At 40.5% G+C, this 22,817-nt stretch overlaps 1 protein-coding gene across 1 annotated transcript in view; it reads right to left on the bottom strand.

Moving 5' to 3' along the window:
* Positions 1 to 22,817, bottom strand: part of COL25A1 (collagen type XXV alpha 1 chain) — a 283,475-nt gene that overhangs the window by 65,153 nt on the left and 195,505 nt on the right. The window contains exons 8-12 of the mRNA XM_053403840.1: positions 15,571 to 15,642; positions 14,019 to 14,126; positions 12,111 to 12,146; positions 8,321 to 8,347; positions 6,435 to 6,479 (exon numbers count right to left, since the gene is read on the bottom strand). Coding sequence (XP_053259815.1) covers positions 6,435 to 6,479; positions 8,321 to 8,347; positions 12,111 to 12,146; positions 14,019 to 14,126; positions 15,571 to 15,642 — 288 coding nt within the window. The remainder of the gene's footprint in view (positions 1 to 6,434; positions 6,480 to 8,320; positions 8,348 to 12,110; positions 12,147 to 14,018; positions 14,127 to 15,570; positions 15,643 to 22,817) is intronic.

The following is a 22,817-nucleotide window of genomic DNA, read 5'->3' as shown; positions in this document are numbered from 1 at the left end:
CCATTCAGCTAAAGTGAAATAAACATGGCAGTAACTAAGTTTTAATAAACTGTAGTTAGGCTTCTTTCATTTGCTGGTTTTCTGATTGCCTTACAGCACATGCTTCTAACCTGTTTAGATTCTTTAAGACTGAGAACCTTGCTTCAAAAAATGAGAGTAGAGAATCTCTAAATTCAAGGGAGTTGCAGGCTACAAACAAACATAGCCCTTTTCTCTTCTTTAAATATTAATACGATTCAGGCTATTTCCCCTCCATATACAATTCACCATCTAGGAAAGTTAAAAAAATATATATTGAGGTCAAACTACCGCCAAAAGCAGCTTCTACATAGTTGCTATGAAAAACACAACCTTTCCCCCGCAGCAATAGATTATATCTTTCTGTCAATTTTTTCCCCAGTCACTGGAATGCAATTCATTTTAAGACTGCGGAAACAGAAAAGCCACCCCACATCACCCCAACCTAATCAAACTTGGTTTTACCATTCTCTGTATAAGCAAAGCAAGTGGTTCATTAGCCGTGTTCTCTGCTAGCCCCATCCTGGACTTCATTTCAGAGCAGTGTTGAATTACCTCTTCATCTTGCTTTTCATCTCTCCTTTCCACCTGCCTGAAACTTTTAAATTATTTCTCTTAAGGTTAGAAACCTCTCCTGGCCCACTCACCAAGTGAAAGTAAGTGAGAAGTCTTTTCAACAATACTCAGATGGCCCACAAAACCTGTCTGAGAATTTGTGAACTATATGCAGCGATGTTTCTTTCCCTTTCATTTCTCCTTTTAATAAACTGCAGTATAAGCAACATGATTTATACACACGTAAATCCAGCTCCTTAAAAGGGAAAGGGGGGAAAAGGGGGGTAAGCCTTCTTGAAAAGGGAGGGGGAGAGGAAATAGTGTGTCCAATGTAATAATAGTAAAGAAGAATTATTCTTTGCTGTACTAACGCTAAGAAATAAACATCAAAAAGGGCAATGGTATGTATGAGCCACTACATAAATCTACTGGCACTTTTAAAAAAGAATGGAAATACTTCGGTGGCTTATCAGTTTGTGGCAAGGGAAGCTCAAATCCTGTTCGCATAACAATTCTGCATTCAGTGGGTTGGATCCAGATGAAGTCAATTAGTTGCCATTTCACATTGGTTTCAATGAGACCTAAGTGCAATGGTGTTGATCCAGCCCAGTGACTGCATGAAGGGGAAGGGGGAAGCAGGATTGTGCCCACTGACTATGATCCAAGACTCTGTGCATTCAACCAAACCTGTAAACATTGCCTGTGTACAGTCTAGAAACCTGCAAGATCACTAACAGCACAGAAAGAAACATAAAAGAGTACTAGCTGTATATGCGGGGAGGTATACAGTCAACCTGGTGGCCTCCAGATGTTGGACTACAACTCCCATCATCCCTGGCCACTGTCTTGCTGGCTGGGTCTGAAGGGTACTGTAGTCCAACACATCTGGAGAGCAACATGGTATAGGTTCTGTGTCCAGAGAATAGCTAAATATGCAATACTTGGAACTGGACCAATGGGCAAAATCCCCTCTATGTTTTCACTGAATGTGGAACTGTTGTGTGAGTAAGGCTTTAGTCACATTGCATGGGCACAGACATTGTTCTCAGCATATAAAGAAAATAAAATTAGATGAAGTAATGTGTTTGGACCCTCTTCTATGTCAGCTAATGGACAAAAGAGGATTTCTGTTCTGTGGGAATTGTCTCCTTTGTGTTGCTCAGAACTGCACTTCAGCTGCAAACACCAGAATGACATGGTAGTGATTGCATTTATTTATTTATTTTTTAAACCTGTACTGTATGCTGCTATTTCATAAGTGGTTTACAACAATTATATATACACAATATAAACCACTTTAAAAAAATCTAAAGGAAATTACTATTCAGAAAGTGTTTCACTTACTGCTCTACATAAACCTGTTACAAAGTAAAGTTTTCAGGAAACCTTAATGGTCAATAGAGAGGGCAGCTGTTGAATCTCTACTGGAAGAGCATTCCACAAGGTTAGGCAAATAAGACTAAAGGCTCAGTTTCATGTCCATGTCAAATGAGCTTCATCAACTCAGGTGACAATTAGTGATGCTCCAATCATAGTGATACTGTGATAGTGATGCTATGACAGAAGCCAAATCACTGCTCAGAGAATGCTGCTTAAGCAGAAGGAAACAACAGTCTGTTTATCTTTGCTATTGTCCATGTATTGATTGAGAAAAAAGTATTATGTCCATAGTCCTCAGATCACTGAACGTAGATCTCCTTGCTGAAGTCTATGGAACTATTCCAGAATAAGAATTTTAGAGGAATACAGCTTTAAGGAATACAGCTTTTCAGCTGTGAGTCTTAAGGCCTTCTGTTTGCATCATAGGCCTTTAGTAAAAAGCCACAAACGTGTAAGGATGAAGCCAAAGACTTTAGCAAACAACCCACAGCCAGCTTCAATTCAGTTCAGTCTGGTTTTGAAAGCGGAAACACTGATTCCTCAAAAGGCCAGTCTGAGACTGCAGAGCAGCCGAGGTCTATAATGGACAATGGGAGAATTACACCAGGCACTAAAGTTATCTCAGCTCCATTTGACATCACATCTTGCATAACAATACCCTGCATCTCACAAAACTGGCAGAACTTTGGCTTTGTATCCTATTTGAAGGATTAACCTTCTGGCAGCAAAACTGCTGGGCTGCTGCCAAATACAGAAGGCTAATGTTTAAAAAGAACACCTGTGTGAACACATTATTAACTTTTCTCTGTTAGTATATGTTATGGCCCTGATCCTTTGTTTTTAATCTACGCAGCATTTGAACAGAACACTGGTGGTTGCTTATAATGCATGAGAAGCTTTCTGATTTCCAGTTCCAAGGCAGACCTGGGTCTATGCCTTTGTGCACATAGTAATTAAAACTGGAATATAACCTTCTATTGCAGTGTCAGGGATTTGCCTGTCCCCCTTGTGACCAGAGAGTCTTCAGAGCTCCAGGAGAAACACGTTCTTGAGAACTGGCCTAGTGGGTCCTTAGCTCCTTAGGGATCCTAGGATCTCCTTTCATAAAATGATGTAATGCTAATCTCCTCCCACTCTAACCCGCATACCTGTGATGTACAACACAAACTGCGAAAACAGATGAAGACACAAAAACAGCAGCTGATTTTATGCTCTGAATAATATCTTCTTTTTTTCTGAGCAACACAACATTTAAACATGCCCTGAGGAAGCAACTCTAACGGCTGTGAAATCATATACAGTGGTACCTCGGGTAAAGAACTTAATTCATTCTGGAGGTCCGTTCTTAACCTGAAACTGTTCTTAACCTGAGGTACCACTTTAGCTAATGGGGGCCTCCTGCTGCTGCCGAGGTACTATTTCTGGGCTAGCAGAGTCTGTAACCTGAAGCGTCTAGAACCTGAAGCATCTGTAACCTGAGGTACCACTGTATATTTCCCCAGTTAAAGGATCCTCCTGCTTCTCAAATAAGATTATATTTAAAGATGACTGTGAAGCAAATCTGGATTCATATGATGCGTATAATGAAGATTAATTTATGGAATTGGACTGTTAAACATCCCTGCTCCCTTTAATTGCTATAATGATGACCAAAGTTAACTTATGAAATTCATTACCACAAAACATCTAGATGGTTTGTGACTTAGTTGATTTAAATTGTAACATATATATAGTCAAAGAGGATAAAGTCAAAGTTTTTTTTTCAGCCACTGAAAGGGGAAGATGAAAAATGCATTCTTCAGCTAGAACTTGCTGGTACTCAGTTCTGGCACCTCTCAGGTGGGCGCCATTGCCATTCTAAGAGAACGAGGGAGGTGTTCATGGTGAGTTCTGGCACTCCTTTTTCTAGAAAAATAGTACTGTAAAAATGTATATAAGCATATGGAATACTATGTTCAGCACTTTGAGACTAGCCAGATTTTTTTTTTTTAAGAGGAAGCTGGCTTTAGAAAAAATGCTGCTAAAGGAAGGAGCACACATTCTAATAAGGAGCTGTCAAGCTTGTAAAAAAATCCCAAAATTATTATGACTCTGTCACTGCTAAGGATGGATAGGAAAGAAATTTGACTCAGTTCACATTTAAATGCAAACATACTAAGTTTGCACTTCTCAAAACAATCCATAAACTGAAACAAAGCCATTCTTTGAAATTTGCAGTTTTCCGAATTTGCAATGAAGTTCTCTAGCCAAGCAAATATGTAAAACAAAACAAAACATAAACTAGGGTAAATTGTGTATATATGCATATATTTAGGGAAAATAACATACTGTACTTTAGGCAAAACTGCATACAAAATGTGTAGATTTGTGAAAACCACACTAAAATGCTGGTGAATTTTTATGAGAACTGTTTTTTGTTTTTTTAAATGCAAAATGATGTGGAAATGTTGAGAGCAGAACTTAAGATTGGAAAAATGAGAAACTGAGACATAGTTAAATTGACCAATTCCTCCATCCCTTGTTGCTATCCAAGTGATAAACCAGTTGGACTGCAGTTCAGATGGGTCACCTAGGCCTTGATGGAAATACTATGTGAGTTTTCAGATCGGGCTGAGAGACTTTGCAAAATGTAGTTTGTTATCCTGTTTGTTATCCTGTAGCAGCCTCAAACTCAGCACTGAGGCATTCAACACAGGAATATCACATAAAATGTGCCATCCCTTTCCTACCCTTTCTGCAATTTCTGGACCCATGCACTGGGTGGACCTCTGCCACCATGATATGTTACCATGACTGAGTGTCAAGTTTCTAGCAATTGCGGGTATAAGTTGAAATCCATAAGACACGCTATTTTAGCCATTGCATCCTAGAAAGGAAGGCAATTTTCATCAGCACCCATGGCTGAAAATGTAGATACAAACAGACATTTGTTCATAAGCTATAGGAAAGTTTCTCCCTCTAATTTGATAAGCACAATGCTTTCTAAAAGCCCTACTGTCTCCAATAGTGTAGCAGCAAGAGGCTTATTATTTGTTAATACCTAAATTACAAGTCATTAAAATATTTACTCCTTATTAGCCAAGAGCCACACACCGTTAATTGTAAATTCTAACACTACAAATCACATACAAACAATGTGGTTACTGTTACAGTTTGGGCACAAAATTTTATGTACTCATACTGTTGTGTGCAATGACTTGCTCTTGTATAAATGCAATAACTCCATTACATTGTGGCTGTCACATAATTTTTAAAACGAGTTTGATATAAAAGTTAATGTTTATGAGAACAATAGATGCACAGTATTTTTCAAGTGTCAGGCCAGACATTATGTATAACCAGCTTTGCCAACAGTCTATAGTGCTGATGTGAAAAAACCCTGCTGTTGTAGTAAGAGACTAAATGCAGGCTGCCAATCATAGAATCATAGAATCATAGAATCATAGAGTTGGAAGAGACCACAAGGGCCATCGAGTCCAACCCCCTGGCAAGCAGGAAACACCATCAGAGCACTCCTGACATATGGTTGTCAAGCCTCTGCTTAAAGACCTCCAAAGAAGGAGACTCCACCACACTCCTTGGCAGCAAATTCCACTGTCGAACAGCTCTTACTGTCAGGAAGTTCTTCCTAATGTTTAGGTGGAATCTTCTTTCTTGTAGCTTGGATCCATTGCTCCGTGTCCGCTTCTCTGGAGCAGCAGAAAACAACCTTTCTCCCTCCTCTATGTGACATCCTTTTATATATTTGAACATGGCTATCATATCACCCCTTAACCTCCTCTTCTCCAGGCTAAACATGCCCAGCTCCCTTAGCCGTTCCTCATAAGGCATCGTTTCCAGGCCTTTGACCATTTTGGTTGCCCTCCTCTGGACACGTTCCAGTTTGTCAATGTCCTTCTTGAACTGTGGTGCGGTGAACTGTGACCCAATTTGGTGACGGAACTGAAAGAGTTGAACTACTGAACACATGTTATGGGCAATCTAAGCCACGACTACTTCTTTTTCCTTTTAGCTTTATTTTAGATCATCTCTAGCTTAAGTATTGCCAAATGCATTCATTTGCGTTTCCCCCTTCTTTCCAGGATGAATTTTTATTTTCTTCATATGTTTCTTATCTCGATAGATTCCTCTGCAATCTCTCTGTCATCAAAAAAGGCAAAAAATCCCACAGTGCCAATTCACTTCTTAAGCCCCATTCATTTCAGTTAGATTCGTATGCATGGAAACAATGTGTTGGATTGCAGCCATTTTTGTTACACATTGTTGATTGTGTAGGGGTGGTTTGCCACAATGTTTACAATGTGTATTTCCTATCCAATAAATTCACTGGGCCCATGACTTAATTTATTATTTACTTTATTAGTCACTTGCTTTTTTCTTTATTTAATTAGAAAAATGCATGCCATGATTAACTGGATTTGCAAAAATAATATTTTTGCTACTACAAACAAAAAACAAGGGTAGAAAACTGTGGGACTCACCTGTTGTCCATCCATCCCAGGGATACCAGGTGCACCAAAGGAACCCTGAAGAGAAGCAAATATATGGATTCAAAAAAATATATCACACTCCTCGTGAGATACCTCAGTGTAAATGCAGTGCTTTAGTTCCATATGTTATTATAACTGAGGAGTTTAATTAACCCACTGAACTTTCAGTGGCCTTGTTCTGTAAACTTGGACATTACTCTTACTACAGACTTACCTCTAGTGGAAGATATTTGTGAGGTAATAAAATGATAAGAAGCAAGACCGTAGGATAAAGGTGCTGCTGCTAGGATTATCCAATGGGGATTTAATAAAATTAAGGTACATTTATTGGTTACTAACTTCTTAAGCTCATTTGGGTACTTTACTTCCTTAAAGATCCAACTTAGTTATTGGAAGAAATAATGTAGCTGGTCCAATGCAGGATAAACCTTTCTGTACCCTATGCCTAAACCTTATTTGTGAAGAAGGTTATAGAAATAAACAATACTTTCCAATATTGTCCATGTAACAACATAACAAAAGGGAGAGGCAGCAAGAATTGCCAGTGATCATAGGCTTCCAGCAGATGCGAATCAGAAGCACTAGGTTGGATTTCAACCTGTCTGTGTTGGAATGAAGTTGCCCCTAACCTTGAAGATATTCTAACAGATTTGGCAGCATATCCTTAGGGCTACTGTCACATGAAAAAAGGCTGGGAATGTCAACAATGAATGCAATGGCCATTACAGAGCATTACTGAAATTTAACAATAGAAGACATACTATAGTGAGGGGGTAAATGCCAAAGTATTGGATACTCATATAGTATTTGTTTGTCTTCTAGTTTCTTTCCAGGAATATAGAATGTGGGGGGATGTTTTCAAAATGGGATCTGTAGCTATAGATCTCCTGCGTCTCTTGCCGTAACTCTAAAGTGGTGATAAGCGGATTAGAGCAGCTTTAATGTCTGCCGTTACTGCTAACCACTCCATGTTCATTGCAACCCTACTTACTAGTATCATACTAGCAATGTGTTACTTGATTTTGTAAGGATGGTGATGTTAGAAAAGGAAATTATGTCTGCGACTTTGAAACAGAAGATTCATGCTTTTCCCCACGTGCAATGCTACTAATTTTTCTTTTCAGCTTTCTTCAGCTTCTTCCTAAACATTTTAGTTTTATGAAACACCTACTATAATACATTAACTTTTAAAGATAGCTTTTAAAACAATTTGCCGTGAGCTGATTTGGGAAGGGGGGGGCTGGGGTAAATGCAAAAACCCATTTAAACTGTTTTTAGTCTTGATATATTTAGTATTGGTTTAATGCTGCAGTCCATAAATCGCAGGTTCACTCTATCAAACTTTAGCCGTAAACCCTGATGAGTGTAAGTAATATCGGAAGCATTCACAGGAAGTGAGCTCTCAGGTTACTATAGAAATAGGAAGACACTGGCCAGCCACCAAGCACCATTTATCAGCGACACCTAGAATCCTTTGTTTCGTTTGGAATTTTTTCGGGGGGTGTGTGTGTCATATGGCAGTGATCTATTTGAATAGCACCATGCCTCTCATTTGAAACTCTAGCTGTATATCCCACAATGTTTTAAGTTTGGTTTCATCAGTTTACCAGCGTTGAAGAAGAAAACTGTAGTAACTTCTGTAACATGGAAGTTCAGCAGATGGATCAAAAACAAGTCTTCCTTTGCTCAAGCTCCTTCCCATACAGAGGGGCGGAGGATTGGGAATCTCATGCTATGTATTTTGGGAAAACAGAGCTTGACACAGACTAAACTAACTGCTTCAGTGTGGGATACAGTAGCTAATGCCCTTCATTCTGACAGCATGAAATTTGGCAGTAGGAAGTATAATCACTTTCACAGCATCGGTTATACTATACCTTTTGTCCTGGAGGCCCCTGAGGCCCCTGGAAAGCAAAAAACAACAACAGGAATTCAATTAGCATAATAATGCAGCCAATTTAGCTTTAAATGACCAATTAAAATGCCCAATTGTGTAAATGTTCCTATGCTGGGTCAAAATCAGCCGATGTTTTTCACATCAAGGAAATGCGAAACTCTGTACTAGAAATGTATAATGGATGTTTTTTCTCCTCTGTTTAGCATTAGCTACAAGCTGCAAAGAGACGCGGGTAGCGCTGTGGTCTAAACCACTGAGCCTAGGGCTTGCCAATCAGAAGGTCAGCAGTTTGAATCCCTGCAACGGGGTGAGCTCCTGTTGCTCGGTCCCAGCTCCAGCCAACCTAGCAGTTCAAAAGCACGTCAAAGTGCAAGTAGATAAATAGGTACTGCTCCGGTGGGCAGGTAAACGGCGTTTCCGTGCACTGCTCTGGTTCGTCAGAAGCAACTTATTCATGCTGGCCACATGACCCAGAAGCTCTACACCAGCTCCCTCAGCCAATAAAGTGAGATGAGCGCCGCAACCCCAGAGTCGTTCGCAACTGGACCTAACATAATTCCAACTACTGCTTGCATCCATGTTAACTTTCTACATTCCACTCCAACCTGGCTCTTCTGATACCAATAAATCTGCCATTGTTGGACAGCATTTTCTATTCCTAATACCTGGTAAAAGCTAGTTTCAGCTTTCCATGTTGGAATCTATATACATTTAAAAACAGTTCTGAAAATGCTTTTTTTTTTAAACAAAAAGCGTTTTTAAAAATATGTTGAATTTTCCATAAGTCTCACCATTGCCATCCAGTGTCACATTGTATATTGCACTTAAAACACACTTTTATTTGCAGCTGTATAGCTGAGCCTCCTATTATGTATTTGACAGATGATAACATGACAACATTTTGTCAAGGACATATTTCCCTAGTACAAAATAGCTTGTCAAGATTCAAGCTATAAATATGAGGAACTAAAACCTGAGGGAAAAGTAGACATTTTACTAGCATGATAACGTTAGGTGTGGAAAAAAGGCATTCAATGTATGATTTACCCATGTAATGAATGATTTTGGAAGACATGTTTACTCTCCATCCACAATCATCATTGTGTAAGGAACTTGGGGGTTGTGGTAGTTAACAACAACAACTTCTATAAATTGACTTGCTGTGGATTTAAATGCAAGTTTCAAGAAAACCTAACTGACTTCTACAATTTGTTCCATATTTTGAAACCCTGACAAAAGGATTAGGGAAGTTCTACTAGCAGACTTCTGTCTTCCTTCACTCCTCACCAACTCCCTCAAAGCAAATCACCCACTAAGCCTGTGGATCTCCTGATCTTGTTGGATTTCAACTCCCATTAGTTACACTCACCATGGCCAATGGTCATGGTTGATGGGAACTGTAGTCCACAACATCTAGTGGACTGCAAGTTTCCCATTCTTGGCCAAGGCCATGCCTCTCTAGCACAACCTGGACCAAACTCCACTCTCATGGCAGAGCAGAGGTTGCTTGTCACAGTCTGCCGCTGTCTTCATTTTAGGCCATACCTTTACAAGAACTAATCTGAAGCAGGGAGGGAGTTAGCATGACTAGGCCTTCAACTTTCATTAAGCCTTGTCACTCTAGTTATAAGCTAGCTGCAAAAGGCCAGACGGTTGTTAAAGGCATCCACTCTGCTGTCTCTCTCTCCTCTCCTACCACAGAATAGAATACACCTTGCTGATTTCTCATGCACTTTCCACTGCTTTATGAAACTAGGAATAATTTACCAGTATTATACATGATATGCAAGCATCATGTACAAGTACAGATTGTCACAGTGATTAGAGTGTCGGACTAGGACCTGGGAGACCAGGGCTCAAATCCCCACTCATCCATGAAGCTTACTGGGTGATTGTGAACCAGTTACTGCCTCTTTGCAGTTGTTCTGGGGATTAAATAAGGAAGGGGAGAACTATATACACAACTTTGAGCTCTCTGGAGAAAAAGGTTGGATATAAATAAATAGCAATCATTGTAATGTATTATAATTATAATGTTTGAGCCTGGAACAAAATATGCTCTTTAAAGTTAAGGCTTTTAATAAGTGATAGTAGTTTTACACTGGAATTTAAAGTATCTCTCGGGTCTTGTGTACATAGCTCATGTACTTCCAAATATTGCTGAGTTCTTGTATTATATGAATCATGCATTATATCACTTTTTTCCAGCAAAGTGTCCGCCTCCAGCATTTGTGCATGGATATGCCAATTGTAATTAAAACCTCCCACAAAAATACACTTCAGAATTTATTCATACTGACAAGTGCTCCTTACCCTGTGAACTTTCAGCTCATTGAGTTGAGCCAAACAGCAGCCTTGTTCCTTGGAGGGATTTCTCCCATGCCATTGGGAGTAAGGGAGGCTTGGCCCTCCAAGCTATAAAGCCTTTGCAGATGACCTGTTCATGATCTATTTATGACTCTCTCTTTCTCTCTCTTTCCCCTGCCCCACCTTTCAATAAGCTCCCAGAGAGAACAATGGAATTATAGCTATTTATATACCAAAGGAGATAAATGGATAGCTAAATAGCAGAGTGAATATGAATAACCTGCAGTTTTGAACAATGAACATTTAAGTAAAGACAAGACAGGGAGGTCTGTCAGGATATGTTGTTTTAGATAGATGATAGATATAGATAGATAGATAGATAGATAGATAGATAGATAGACAGACAGATTTTAAAAGCAGCTGTGTTGGTCAATAAGGAAAAATACCCTCCAAAACCCACTTCATTAGACTCCATCAAAATATCACAAAAATTAACACTGGCAAGCTTTTGAGTACTGCAGAACTCTTCATCAGGCAAAATCAGGCAAAAAGCAGGGTGTTGGGGGTGGGAGTACAAAAACTATATTGGATTTTGTAGCCATAAGGTAGACCCAGGCCCAATATGGATATTGCAGGCTGAATAAAGTCTCTGCTACGTATTCCAGGTATCATGTTGCACATCTAAAATTCTGAGATAAAGAACCAATAGCTGCTCCTCATTTCTGAAAACAAAGCTTCTTAAGCAAAGTGCATGGGCCCCTGGTTAGGCAGAAAGTAGAGCTAGTGTTCCACTGTAGCTTTGGGTTGGTTTTGATGCAGTATTTTACCATGGTTTTCCCAACCTGAAATGTCTATAAGAAATGATAGTCATAATTAGAAACCCAGCTATTGCTTGGTCAGTATTTCAAGCCCAAGTTGGCCATTGTAAGAAGCAGGATGGTTCTTCCAGGTAGATAGTCACACTCAGAAGGGTTCTTCTCATCTTCTTAAATATCAGGTGTCTCTTTGTAATAATACAGTGAAATATCTGATATGTGACAATTTGAAGATCTCCACTGATATTCAGAATTGCTATCAGCTGCTATGTTTTCTTCCACGCCTATCTAAATGGCAGGACAAGAGAGAACTCTTTAACGATTAGGGCCTTGTGAATAGCATTAAGATTTTGAAGAGAATATAATTTGGGGTTAGTTTTTCTAACAATGTTAATGCTATAAGATATACCCTTTCCAAAAGAAAACAAAAAATCTACAGGTTCCAACTTTTTCTTATGTTTGTGGAAACTTGTGTATAGAGATCTCTGTCAGCTCTTTCTTGACTTTGCCTGATGATTTACTTTGCAACTCCCATTGGCCTCACGAGTGGCATACCATATATCTTGCAGCAAAAGGAAATGATTAGAGAAAGGAAACTATAAGACTTCTTGCAGGTTGTTCTTATCAGTTAAAGTAATGAGGACTTACCAACAAGCCTTGTTCACCTGGCTTTCCTGGCTCTCCCTTAAACACAAAATGTTATCAACATCAGTGCCATTGTTTACATTCAGTTTGTGCTTTAATAAATCATAGAGTTAACTGCTACGAGATGGCAAGTAGTTTAGATCACTGGTCTTAAACTGGTGGGTCAGGATCACCACTTGATCCAAGGTGGGCGGTAACAGGAGCACTACAACCATGCAAATATATGGTAAAAGACTAAGGAATGTGTCCTCAAGTACATGCTTGGGTTAAAAGTGGATCCTGCATCTGAAAAGTCTAGATGGCTTTTAAAAGGAGATTGGAATAGACAAAGTTATGGAGGATATGTCTATCAATGGCCATTAGTGATGAAAGCTATATGGAGATTCTGGATGGGATTCATCAAACCAGTCCTCTCAGTGGAAGCCCTGCACAAGAACTTCGTCCTGTGCACCTGGGCTTTCTTCTTCCGCCACATGCCCCCCAAAACTGGGTTGGGAGAACCTCCGGAATGGTGCATGGGGGGTGGGAACAGGAACATTTTTCTGTCTGGCAAGCTGTAATGCTTGGCCTGATGAAACAACTTGACAACCACAACACTAATTTCTACCCTCCATGTTCAGAGGCCACTGAGCATCAGATGCTGCGGACCAACAACAGGGTGTGTTCTTCTTTTTTAAAAAAAAACCAGGATTTATACACTGCTTAATCATCACACTGCAAAATGGTTTGTATAAAACCATCTCTTTGCCTGCTTTGGGGCTTCCATAAAGTACTGAATTGGCAATTGCATGAAGCAGGTATCTTCCTATGTTCTTTTAATGCCAACTGTCTCTTTGTTATATTGCAGTGAAATATCTATTGACGAATTGTGACCATTTGGAGAGCACCTGCTATGCCTTGCTTACCAGAATTTCCTGGCTGCTGGTGTTCACAGAAATGTGACCAGATTCTATGTGCCACAGATCTGGCAGTGTTCTAAGAGGATATGCTCTTTAATTAGCTGGGTGGCGTGTAAAAATATTTTTAAGTGTTATAGGGCAAGTTCTAATTTTAGACATTGAATCAGATCAAAGAGTTGATCAAGTACGTATCAGGCCAGGGCTTATAAGGTGCTATGATTTCAGTCAATAGTCATTGTCCTCTGGAAGACAAATCTGCCAATGTTTTGAAAATGAGTCAGGTGACATAAGAACAAATTATAAATGCTTAAATGAGGGGCTGCTTCCCAGGTGGTGCTAAACTACAACTATCATCATTGATGGGAGTTGAGAGTCCAGCAACATCTGGAAGGCCACATATTAGTCACCCTGGTCTAAAAGTAAATAAAAATGCTTTCTTACTCAATAAGAAATCAAACACCCATACATTAATAATTAAAGACTATTTGTTTATCTTCTCTTAATGTTAACTATCACTGAAGAAGCAGCTATAAAATCAAATGCAATGCTTTTGCTTTTTAAAGGTTATTCAGAATGAAGGTTGTGCAGAAATGCTTTTGCTATGAGTGCAATACAGCCACATAGCAGTTCTATAAAGTGAATGCCAGCCAGGTATCTAAAATTATTTGGAAAGATCAATCTGTATTGAAGATAGAAGACCAGGGCAGCTGAGTATTATTTCTTACGTTATTACTTATACCTGCCTTTTCCTCTGATGGAACTCTAGGTGACTTGCAGGGGGAAAAACAAGATTGCTAAAACAATAATTAAAGAAACAATTAAACACCATCACCACTATTATTATTATTACCGGTATATTACAGTGCCTAGTCACACTGTATCTGCAAGTAGCATCACACATTCCCAATGTGCATCTATAATTGCACTCACAAAACATGGATAATGAATACTTCTCAGCTATAAGAAGCTTTTCTGCATCTATGATATTAACACACATGGATGGCTGACTCACCGGTAAGCCAGGCATTCCGCGAGGGCCATCTTTGCCAGTATCTCCAGGAGGACCCCTTGGTCCAGGAGGCCCCGGAGGCCCCGGGGGTCCAGCTTGTCCTTGGTCACCCTGAACACCAGTCAGTAAAATCAGCATTAGTAGACAGCTTTCGAATCTTAGCAGATAAGCTTTCAAATGCACAAAACACAGTAAGAGAGAGAGAGAGAGAGAGGCGATATTCAAGGGAAGAGTTCGTGAAGGGGCAAAAGAGCTCAAAGTATATGTTAAACAAAGATCTCGATCCAGCTGTGTGCAGAACCATCAAGATGGTTGGTGCTGTCATATTTGACAGCACAGCACCTGTGTGTGGAGGAAAGGGGACTGGACTCCAACCTCTCAGCCTCAAAGAACTTGTTGGCACTACCGATGGATTCTCAGGTGGCAGCAGAGACCATAGCCAACATATGCTAGTAAGCTGGCTGTGGCTGATCCTCTCAGACAAGGATTTGGCCTCAGTTATCGGTGTTTTCACAAGCTTCCTGCTTGGATTACTGCAATGTACTCTATGTGAGGCCGCTGTTGAATATGCTTTGAAAGATGCTAGTGTCAGCCGTCTGAAATGGGACTTTCACCTAAGGTGATTCAAAGACAGAATCAAATCCACACTCCTAGCCCTAAAAAACACACTAGTGCAGCCTATAACCATGTGCATAGTGCCTCATTACACATGCAGGTCTAGGGGATTGTACACCGACTACCTACATTAGGATGATTTCAGTTTGTGAAGTTTGTTTTCTGCATTAGGACACTATGCAGGAATGTTTAACACAAACTTGCAAAATTCTACCGATACATTTCTGCCATGGGAGTAGCCAGGACTTTTGTTAGGGGGGCAGGGAGGCAGAACCTCAGTTTGCTATGTATTTTTATTTATTTTTATTTAGGGGGGGCAGCCTCCCCTCCTGTCCCTCCCTTGGCTATGCCCATGATTTCTGCAAAGGGGCAAATGTTTACTTGGCTGGCATGTTCATTTTAAAGACTGAGTGATTAGACCTGTGTGGAGGCCGTAAAACTTTTATGGGCAGCTTACAAAACTGGTTCATGAGACCCAGCAAGCGACACTGACTGAGCTCTAAGCAGGCTCTGAAATATAACTGCCTTGTTGAAAAGCTGTACAGTACTTTTCATGCTATAAATCAAACAGCAATAATATTTAATCTCTCTTTAGCAGCCATTTTATAGCGACAATTGAGAAACAACATTTACAGCTTCAAATATATCCACATTGGAATAATTTGATCTAGTTGGGCAACGAACCGTTAAATCACAAAGATTCCTCTTCAAAAATACTAAGTTCTGTCCAGTTTCCAGTAAAAAGCTAACAGAAAATAGTTGGCGAAATTAATTACGTGTTTACGGCAAAGCTCCATGCAGTGTCTTCTAGCCCTTTGCAAATAAATAAATAAATAAATTCCATTTCATTATGAACTATGTGGTTCAGCAGTATTTACAATTCAGCAATCAGCTGCAAGCAAAAGCATGGCAAAAGGTGCAGAGAGAGATTAAGCACTACCTTAATGAGGCGGCGTTTAATGAGCTGCTGATCAGCAGAGAGAAACCCATGATTGATTTTAGGAAACACCATCTGATCAGGCAGGTGAGGTCAAAGGTTGAAGTTCAGAGGTGAAAGAATTGGAGAATAGACATCAGAAGGCCCCAAGAAAGAAATAGAAATATATACATTAGACTTGCAATAGCAAATATAATAATCAACTGGTGCTTGTGTCTGATAAAGGAATCTATGCTTTCTTTTAAAGGAATTGCAGCACTAATCTAAAGAGAGAGAGAGAGAATAGTCTATTCATTACATTGTCGCCTAATGAATGCAAAGGTAATGCAAGTCAAGCTTACTCTTAAACTTCTCTTGCAACTATGGTTTTTATTCTTTTTTGGACAAGATTTAGAACTACACTGAACACCTTTATTATGCTTCACAAGCAAAGATTCCTGGAGACAAAGCACCAGTTCAGCATTTAGTCAGACTTTCCAAACAGCATATTGTGCCATGAAGAATGGTGCCATTAAAATGACATACTGAGTCTGCTGGTCCATAGATAGCTTAAATCATTTCTGCTTAATACTTGAAAAAATGGAAAACATGTGCTCAAGTGTGAAGCCATGAATGCATAATAAACTGCATTATTACTCTTAGCGTTTTGACATAGATTCATTTGAGGCATTGTGCATCCTTGGGTGCCCTTTACAAGGAGAGTTGCAATACAGTTCCTGCTAAGAAAATTCTCATTAAGAACACACACGGCTGGAAGCTGGCAGAGATACCAGCATACCTAATCTTAGCCTTGTGCCCTCTCATACGTCAGGTAGTTCCACTGATACCTGGATAGCACAACAGCACTGAATCAGCACGTGTGATGACAATTACAATTTGGAGGGTGGGCTAGCCGGTTTCCAAAAACTAACTAAGCATTCATGACACTTCTATGCTGATACAGAAAGACTGGCTAGCTGGTACAGGTCAGCCACAAACCTTGACGGTCAAGATCTGATTACTGTGAAGAGCAGCAACTGTGGGAAAGCCTGGCAGACCCTAGGAACACACACATGGTACCAAAATAACACGACACAAAACGTCACACAGAACAACAACTTAATAACAGACATGACATTTAATAGGTTCTTATCTCTATCATTATTTTTGTTGCTAAGGGTGGCCTGTTAGAGATTCTGTTTTCTATTGAGGGGTCCAAGAAAGTTTAAAGCCACTCAGAATTATAAATGTTTAATTTTTTATTAAAAAGAAAAACAGGTCACAATTGTGAATATTTATTAGTTTTTAGTACATTAGCAGGAGAGAAAGACACCTCTTTTTTTAGCGCATGTTAAGCTAAGGCCACAAGAGCCGTGTAGGCAACAAACTCTGAAACAACAGATCTTTTTTACTTCATTTTAAAATCCTCTCTTTACCATGCAACACAAAGCACATGAACTGACAGTATTTATAGACATTAATACACTGGACATTGGACTAATGCTAGATCCAGAGTGTTAAAAAAACAATTGAGATCAACATTCGGTACGTATAGAGCTGTATTTCATGTACATGATGAAGTTCAACTCTTCCATTTCCCATTGACTGGCTCACTGCTATATTTTAACACCCTTTACACAATCAGAAAAGGCTGTCAGATGTGACCAGAGCACCCAGCTTCTTATACCTCACGAGTACTGCACTGGATGATTGAGAAGGAGGGGTGCATTAGAGGCCAGCAACCTTTGCAATATAGGTGAAAAATGTCCTCCGATAATCTTCAGGGCAGAATGTTACGCAGTGGGCCCCTGAGATTACATCTGATTTGCCACAGGATTCTGCTTTTTCCTTTGCTCAGTGATTTACAACCATAATTTATACTGCAGGATTAGCTATGTAGAGAACAATCCTATAGTTGCTGGGAGGTCATTGTAGGCACCACAGGATATAGTGGATCACCCCCTCAGAGGGTGGAGAGGAAGGTCTGTCTTCTGAGAAGGAGGTATGTACGCGGATGCCTCCTTGGAGTAACATTAGAAAGGTCTACTACCATTGGGAAGCTTTTAATGTTTAATAGGTTATTGTATTTTAGTGTTTTGTTGGAAGCCGCCCAGAGTGGCTGGGGAAACCCAGCCAGATGGGCGGGGTATAAATAATAATAAATTATTATTATTATTATTATTATTATTATTATTATTATTACACTGTCAGTGGTGCTCCAATGCTTGAGAAGGCAATTCAGAGATGGGGAATGGGGGCCATTTTAGAACTGCCCAATCAAAAAACAAACAAACCCTCCTTTCCTGGAAATGTCCCCAGAACAGGGGTGGGAAGTACACCAACTCTGGAGCTGGGCTACTGATTCCAAAACCCATAAATGCAACCAATGGGAGGGAAATACAAAGTGTGGGGAGAGAGAAAAAGATGGCAATGGTTGAAAAAAGAAGTAAGTCCCTTACAGCTTGGGACTTCGTAGTTCCTGCACTGTGGATTCCCTCACCTGGCTCTAGGTAGGAGCCATGGCTCAGTTATAGAGCCAGAGGCATAACTAAGATCCCTTTCACCCTTGGCAAGCTGCTGTATCAGTGCTGTGTCCCATCTCCCCCCAAAAATCACTTTACTGCAATAGCTGCATTAGAAATTGCTACGTTTTACGCAACCTAAGTACTCAAAGCGTCTGGAATGAGGGTGGGGGAAAACTGCATGCCTTTGTGCTGGACAGGAATCTTTCCCTACATTTGATCTCACCACGACAGTGCCTGTTGTCATGCACTCCATAGTCTGTATAGGTGATTTTGTACCACCCCTGTGCCTGTGCCCCTGGTGGGGCCAGTTTTGTCAACCCCTATATCAGCTCCTTTTCTATATCAGAACTGAATGGCAGTACGCCCAGGGCTGTCTTAAGCATATGCGGTGCCAGGATGCAAAGATCCACCCCCCCAGGTTTTCCAGTCCCAGGTTCGCAGGAGGTCGGAGCTGGTTGGCCGCCTCAGCGTCTCTCTGGCTCGGTCGCTCCCAAACTCATGGCACAGAAGTGCCTGCAGCAGAAGAGCCCGCTGCAGCACTCCGACTGACGGGCGGGCTCTTTCCTGGACTCAACTCTTGGGCCCCGGACTCTCGGCCTGGTGCCCCTGAGAGCCCGGCGTCTGGGTGCCCCACACCCCTAGCGCCTATGGGTAAGACGGCCCTGGGTACGCCTCTGAGTAAAGCACATGCTGACATCTTGAGTTAAAAAGGTTCTGACAGCAGGTGATACGAAAGACTTCTGTTAGAGATCCTGCGGAGCTGCTGAAGGTCAAAGTAGACAATACTGAGCTAGATGGGCAGTAAGCTTGACCAGCATGAGGCAGCTTCATGTGCTCTCCTATGTTCACATGTTCTTCTTTGCCCAACTTTGCAAGTCTTCTCAGTGTCCATTATCTCAGAGGATACTGGAGCACATCTCTTGGACTTCCTTGGCTTGCCATTTTCTCAAATATGATAGATAGAAAGCTACCCTTCCTTCAGGAATGAAGCTATCTGTGCAGGAAGTTCCTGTTGTAGGATGCTTGCTGTGACTACCTTTGGATAACTGCTCCACAGACAGCACTTCATAATTTCCCTGCATATTTACAACGCAGTAATATATTATGTAGCTTCCTTTGTGAACGCTGCCGGCTGTGAGCAAACCTTTGCCTATCTACTGTGCCTCTCAGGGTAGAAACAGCAAAGTCTGCTTTTGCTCCTGACCTTGCTGCACAAGCTTACATATTCCTGTGAAGATCTGGCAAACAAGGCAGGAATTGCCACCTGCTGCTCACTTGCACTTCGTACATTTACAGCCAGCTGCTACTATTTCACATCAGATCACTCGAGCTGAAGGCCAGAGTGATCCTGACACATTATATGATGGCCTCCCCGCCCTACAACCACCTCAAGCTCCAATTAATCTCTCAGGCGGGTGCTCATTATTGTACCTGCTCTAGGGAATATAGTGTCTTGCATCGTTCCCCGTGTATTGCCAAAGACTCACAGCAGGAGCTTTATATAAACCCTTTTATTGCAACTGCTGCTTTCTCCATCAGCAGCCAAACTAAAACAATAATACACCACAGAGTATGAGAAGGCCAAAGGGCATTCTTCCTCCCAACATGTGCATTCATTCAAAGCAGAGCTTTAATTTTAATGGAGGGTGTCACTTCTTGGAAACTTTGCAGTCATAAGAAATAATCTGATATGAAATGGTTGTATTCTTGGGAGGGGGATGGGAATGTTTTGTAAGCAATGCAGCCTCTTCAAAAATTGTGGCATTCAGTGATCTATTTCTACTCACGCCTTGGCAGGGAATAAATGTTCCAATGAGACGTCTTTGGGTTTTAAAAGTATTAGCATTCCTCCAGAGTTCTGCATCATCCACAAGTAAACAGTTTTGGATAATGGAACTTCCTCATGCAAATAATTAATGACGACGCTGAAGAGCATCAGATCTAGCACTCTAAAACTTCATAGGATAATTTATGACTATTACTATTTTTCACCTAGGTGCATAGTCATAAATGCATCTAACACACATTTTGATTCATGTTTTATTCTACTGCTATCATTTTGCAGTGAATTGTGCTCACATCAGTGGGGGAAAACCAATATATACATGTAAATAAACAAATATATGCTTTCTTAGATTAATGTCAGTCAAGCCCTTGTTTCAGTCCATTTCACAAAATCATAGAACTGTAGAGTTGGAAGGGATCCCGAGGGTCATCTAGCCCAACCCCCTGAAATGCAGGAATCTCAACTAAAGCATCCATGACAAAAGCCTCCAATGAAGGAGTGTCCACTACCATCCAATAATGCTAGAAACCTTTGGGCAATTTGTCATATACAAAGAATCAACCATCTTTCCAGTTTTACATCCCCCCTTCCAATATTTCACATTCATCAGCTTCAAAATGCAATACAAAGCCATCTGAAGTGTGCCTTATAACATATAAAATGTTCAATTCCAACTGAGGAATAAATAACACATTCTCAACCATTTGCTCCAAATAACCAATTTTTGCAACTCATTTTGTAAGACATATCCCAATATCTATTTAATTATTTATGAAAACATAAAACCAAGTAGCTCTGGATGTCTTCCTGATAAAATCATGTTTGCTACTAGTTATCATTATATATGCTTAATTAGGGCTAAGACTGAAACAAGAGCGGGGGGCATTTAGTGAACATTTTCTCACCCTGAAGGGCAATGCCTATTAAGGATGTACTGACCATACATCGTTTTGCCAAATCTAATGCACTGTGTGATTATTTCATTGTTATGGGGAAGGGAAAGAACTACAGTATTCCAAACTTTCAGGAGAATAGAGCTGTCATCAGGAACCAGCACACACACACAAGATGCACTACGGACAGGGCGTATTTCAGGAAACTTTTCAGTTAGCCTGAAAAGTTACCCTTTCCATGTTGCAAATCGTTTCTGGGCAGCATTCTTTCAACCCTAATTTTAATTATGTGAATCAGTACCTCTGTGGGGGATAGACTCAGAATTGGCTAGTAGATGTTTAATTATAACGATGGGTTGACTAATCTATCAACATCCTGCAACAGCGTTCTACCAAATGGAGCTGTTTTTTGTGGGATGACTGCAATTCACATATGATATGATGTGGCTAGCTGAAAAGGCAGAATACTTTCTGATAGGTTAGCTCCCATAGGAACTCGATTCTGGGTTCAGCAGTCCAACCAGAGGTTTGCTAACTTACTGAATGGATTGGCCAAATGAGTATCTTTCAGCCTCAACTACCTGCCCATAAACCTGGCATGGCATGGGACTGTGGTAAAGATGAAGGAGACATGAATCACAAACCACTACAAGTGCTGCAGAATTTATTACTTCTGCTTTATTATTGAGCATCTGCTCATGTGTTAGAGAGGCAATCAGAGGCAAAACAAGGGTTAATCATACAAGAATATTAACTAGAGAGTCCTAACAGTTTTACCAAAGCAAAAGAATCTGTTTAATCACTCAAGTTAACAAAGGTTAAGATAATAAAAGGAAGTTCTGAATGCCTTCGCTTTCTGGAACTTAATCCCTCCTGCTGAAGACATTTGAAAGATGCTATCAGTTGCGTACAGCCCCAGCTGTTAAAAAAATTTACTTGGAACACTCCATGTGGAGAAAATAATTTTATGAAAATAGTTAAGTATGCACCCTGTGTGGCTTCTTATTGCACCTAGACCCCAAAACTAATTTAAAGTCAGCTGCTGGATAATGATTGTGAGACCTGATAAACAATAAATCTTTTCTATATCAGAACTGAATGGCAGTAGTGCTTTATTATCATTTGCAGAAAGGGGATAGGAAATAGATTAACATACTCAATTAGAGCCGTTTAGTGCATGCTCAAGGTCTGTTTTCATTAATTACTGCTCTGGTCGGACAATAAATCATGAATGATCTTCAAGTGCCAAGGTTCTTTAAGTAAAAGTCATTTTGAAATATTGGAAGTGCCTGCTAATTTCTCTAGTGCAAAGACTTCCAAGTACAGCTGAAGTAAACAGAAGTTGCACATTGGGTGGTTCACAGAACTGTCTGGCTTAATTCTCCCTTCTTCAGGATAAAACTGATGGAGAGCTCTTCAGACATTTGGTGATATAAGTGTTTACAAAAAGAATAACTCTTCAGGAGACTTTAATATGTATTAAGTCAGTTTCACTTGTAGAAGTTGTCTTGCAATACCCAAAATGAAATTCTCCTGTAAGTAGGCCAGAGGTTTTCAACTTTTTTGAGCCCATGGCTCCCTTGACCAACTACATTCTTTCGGCAGAACCCCTATGGGGTTCAGAAGCCTAGTTATGGCAGCATCTCACCCTTTTTCAAATACCCTCCCTTGTGGAGTGTTTCCTCAGCTTCCTCTCCTTGAAAGTCCTCTGGACTGCCACTGCTGCCACCCCTGGTCCCTGAACTGTCTTTGCTACCCCAAAGAGAGGTGTATGGGGCCTACTAGTATACAAATTTCTGTTCACTTCTGTCAAAAGGTGGGGAGGTAGCCTAATAGTGAATGGGAGGTACAAAGCATACTAGGATAGACCCTGAATCAAACTGTTCAGTCTACAAAGCACCTTAAAATGAAGTGGGCTTTCTGGAAGTACCTAATCAAGGGACCCTGACCATTAGGTCTAGTCGTGGCCAACTCTGGGGTTCCGGCGCTCATCTCGCCTTATTGGCTGAGGGAGGCGGCATACAGCTTCCGGGTCATGTGGCCAGCAAACCAGAGCAGCACCTATTT

This window comes from Podarcis raffonei, chromosome 9, assembly GCF_027172205.1.
Source record: "Podarcis raffonei isolate rPodRaf1 chromosome 9, rPodRaf1.pri, whole genome shotgun sequence".
Classification (NCBI taxonomy): Eukaryota; Metazoa; Chordata; class Lepidosauria; order Squamata; family Lacertidae; genus Podarcis; species Podarcis raffonei.
The sequence above is the reverse complement of the archived record's forward strand: the minus strand, read 5'-3'. Positions and strand labels throughout refer to the sequence as shown.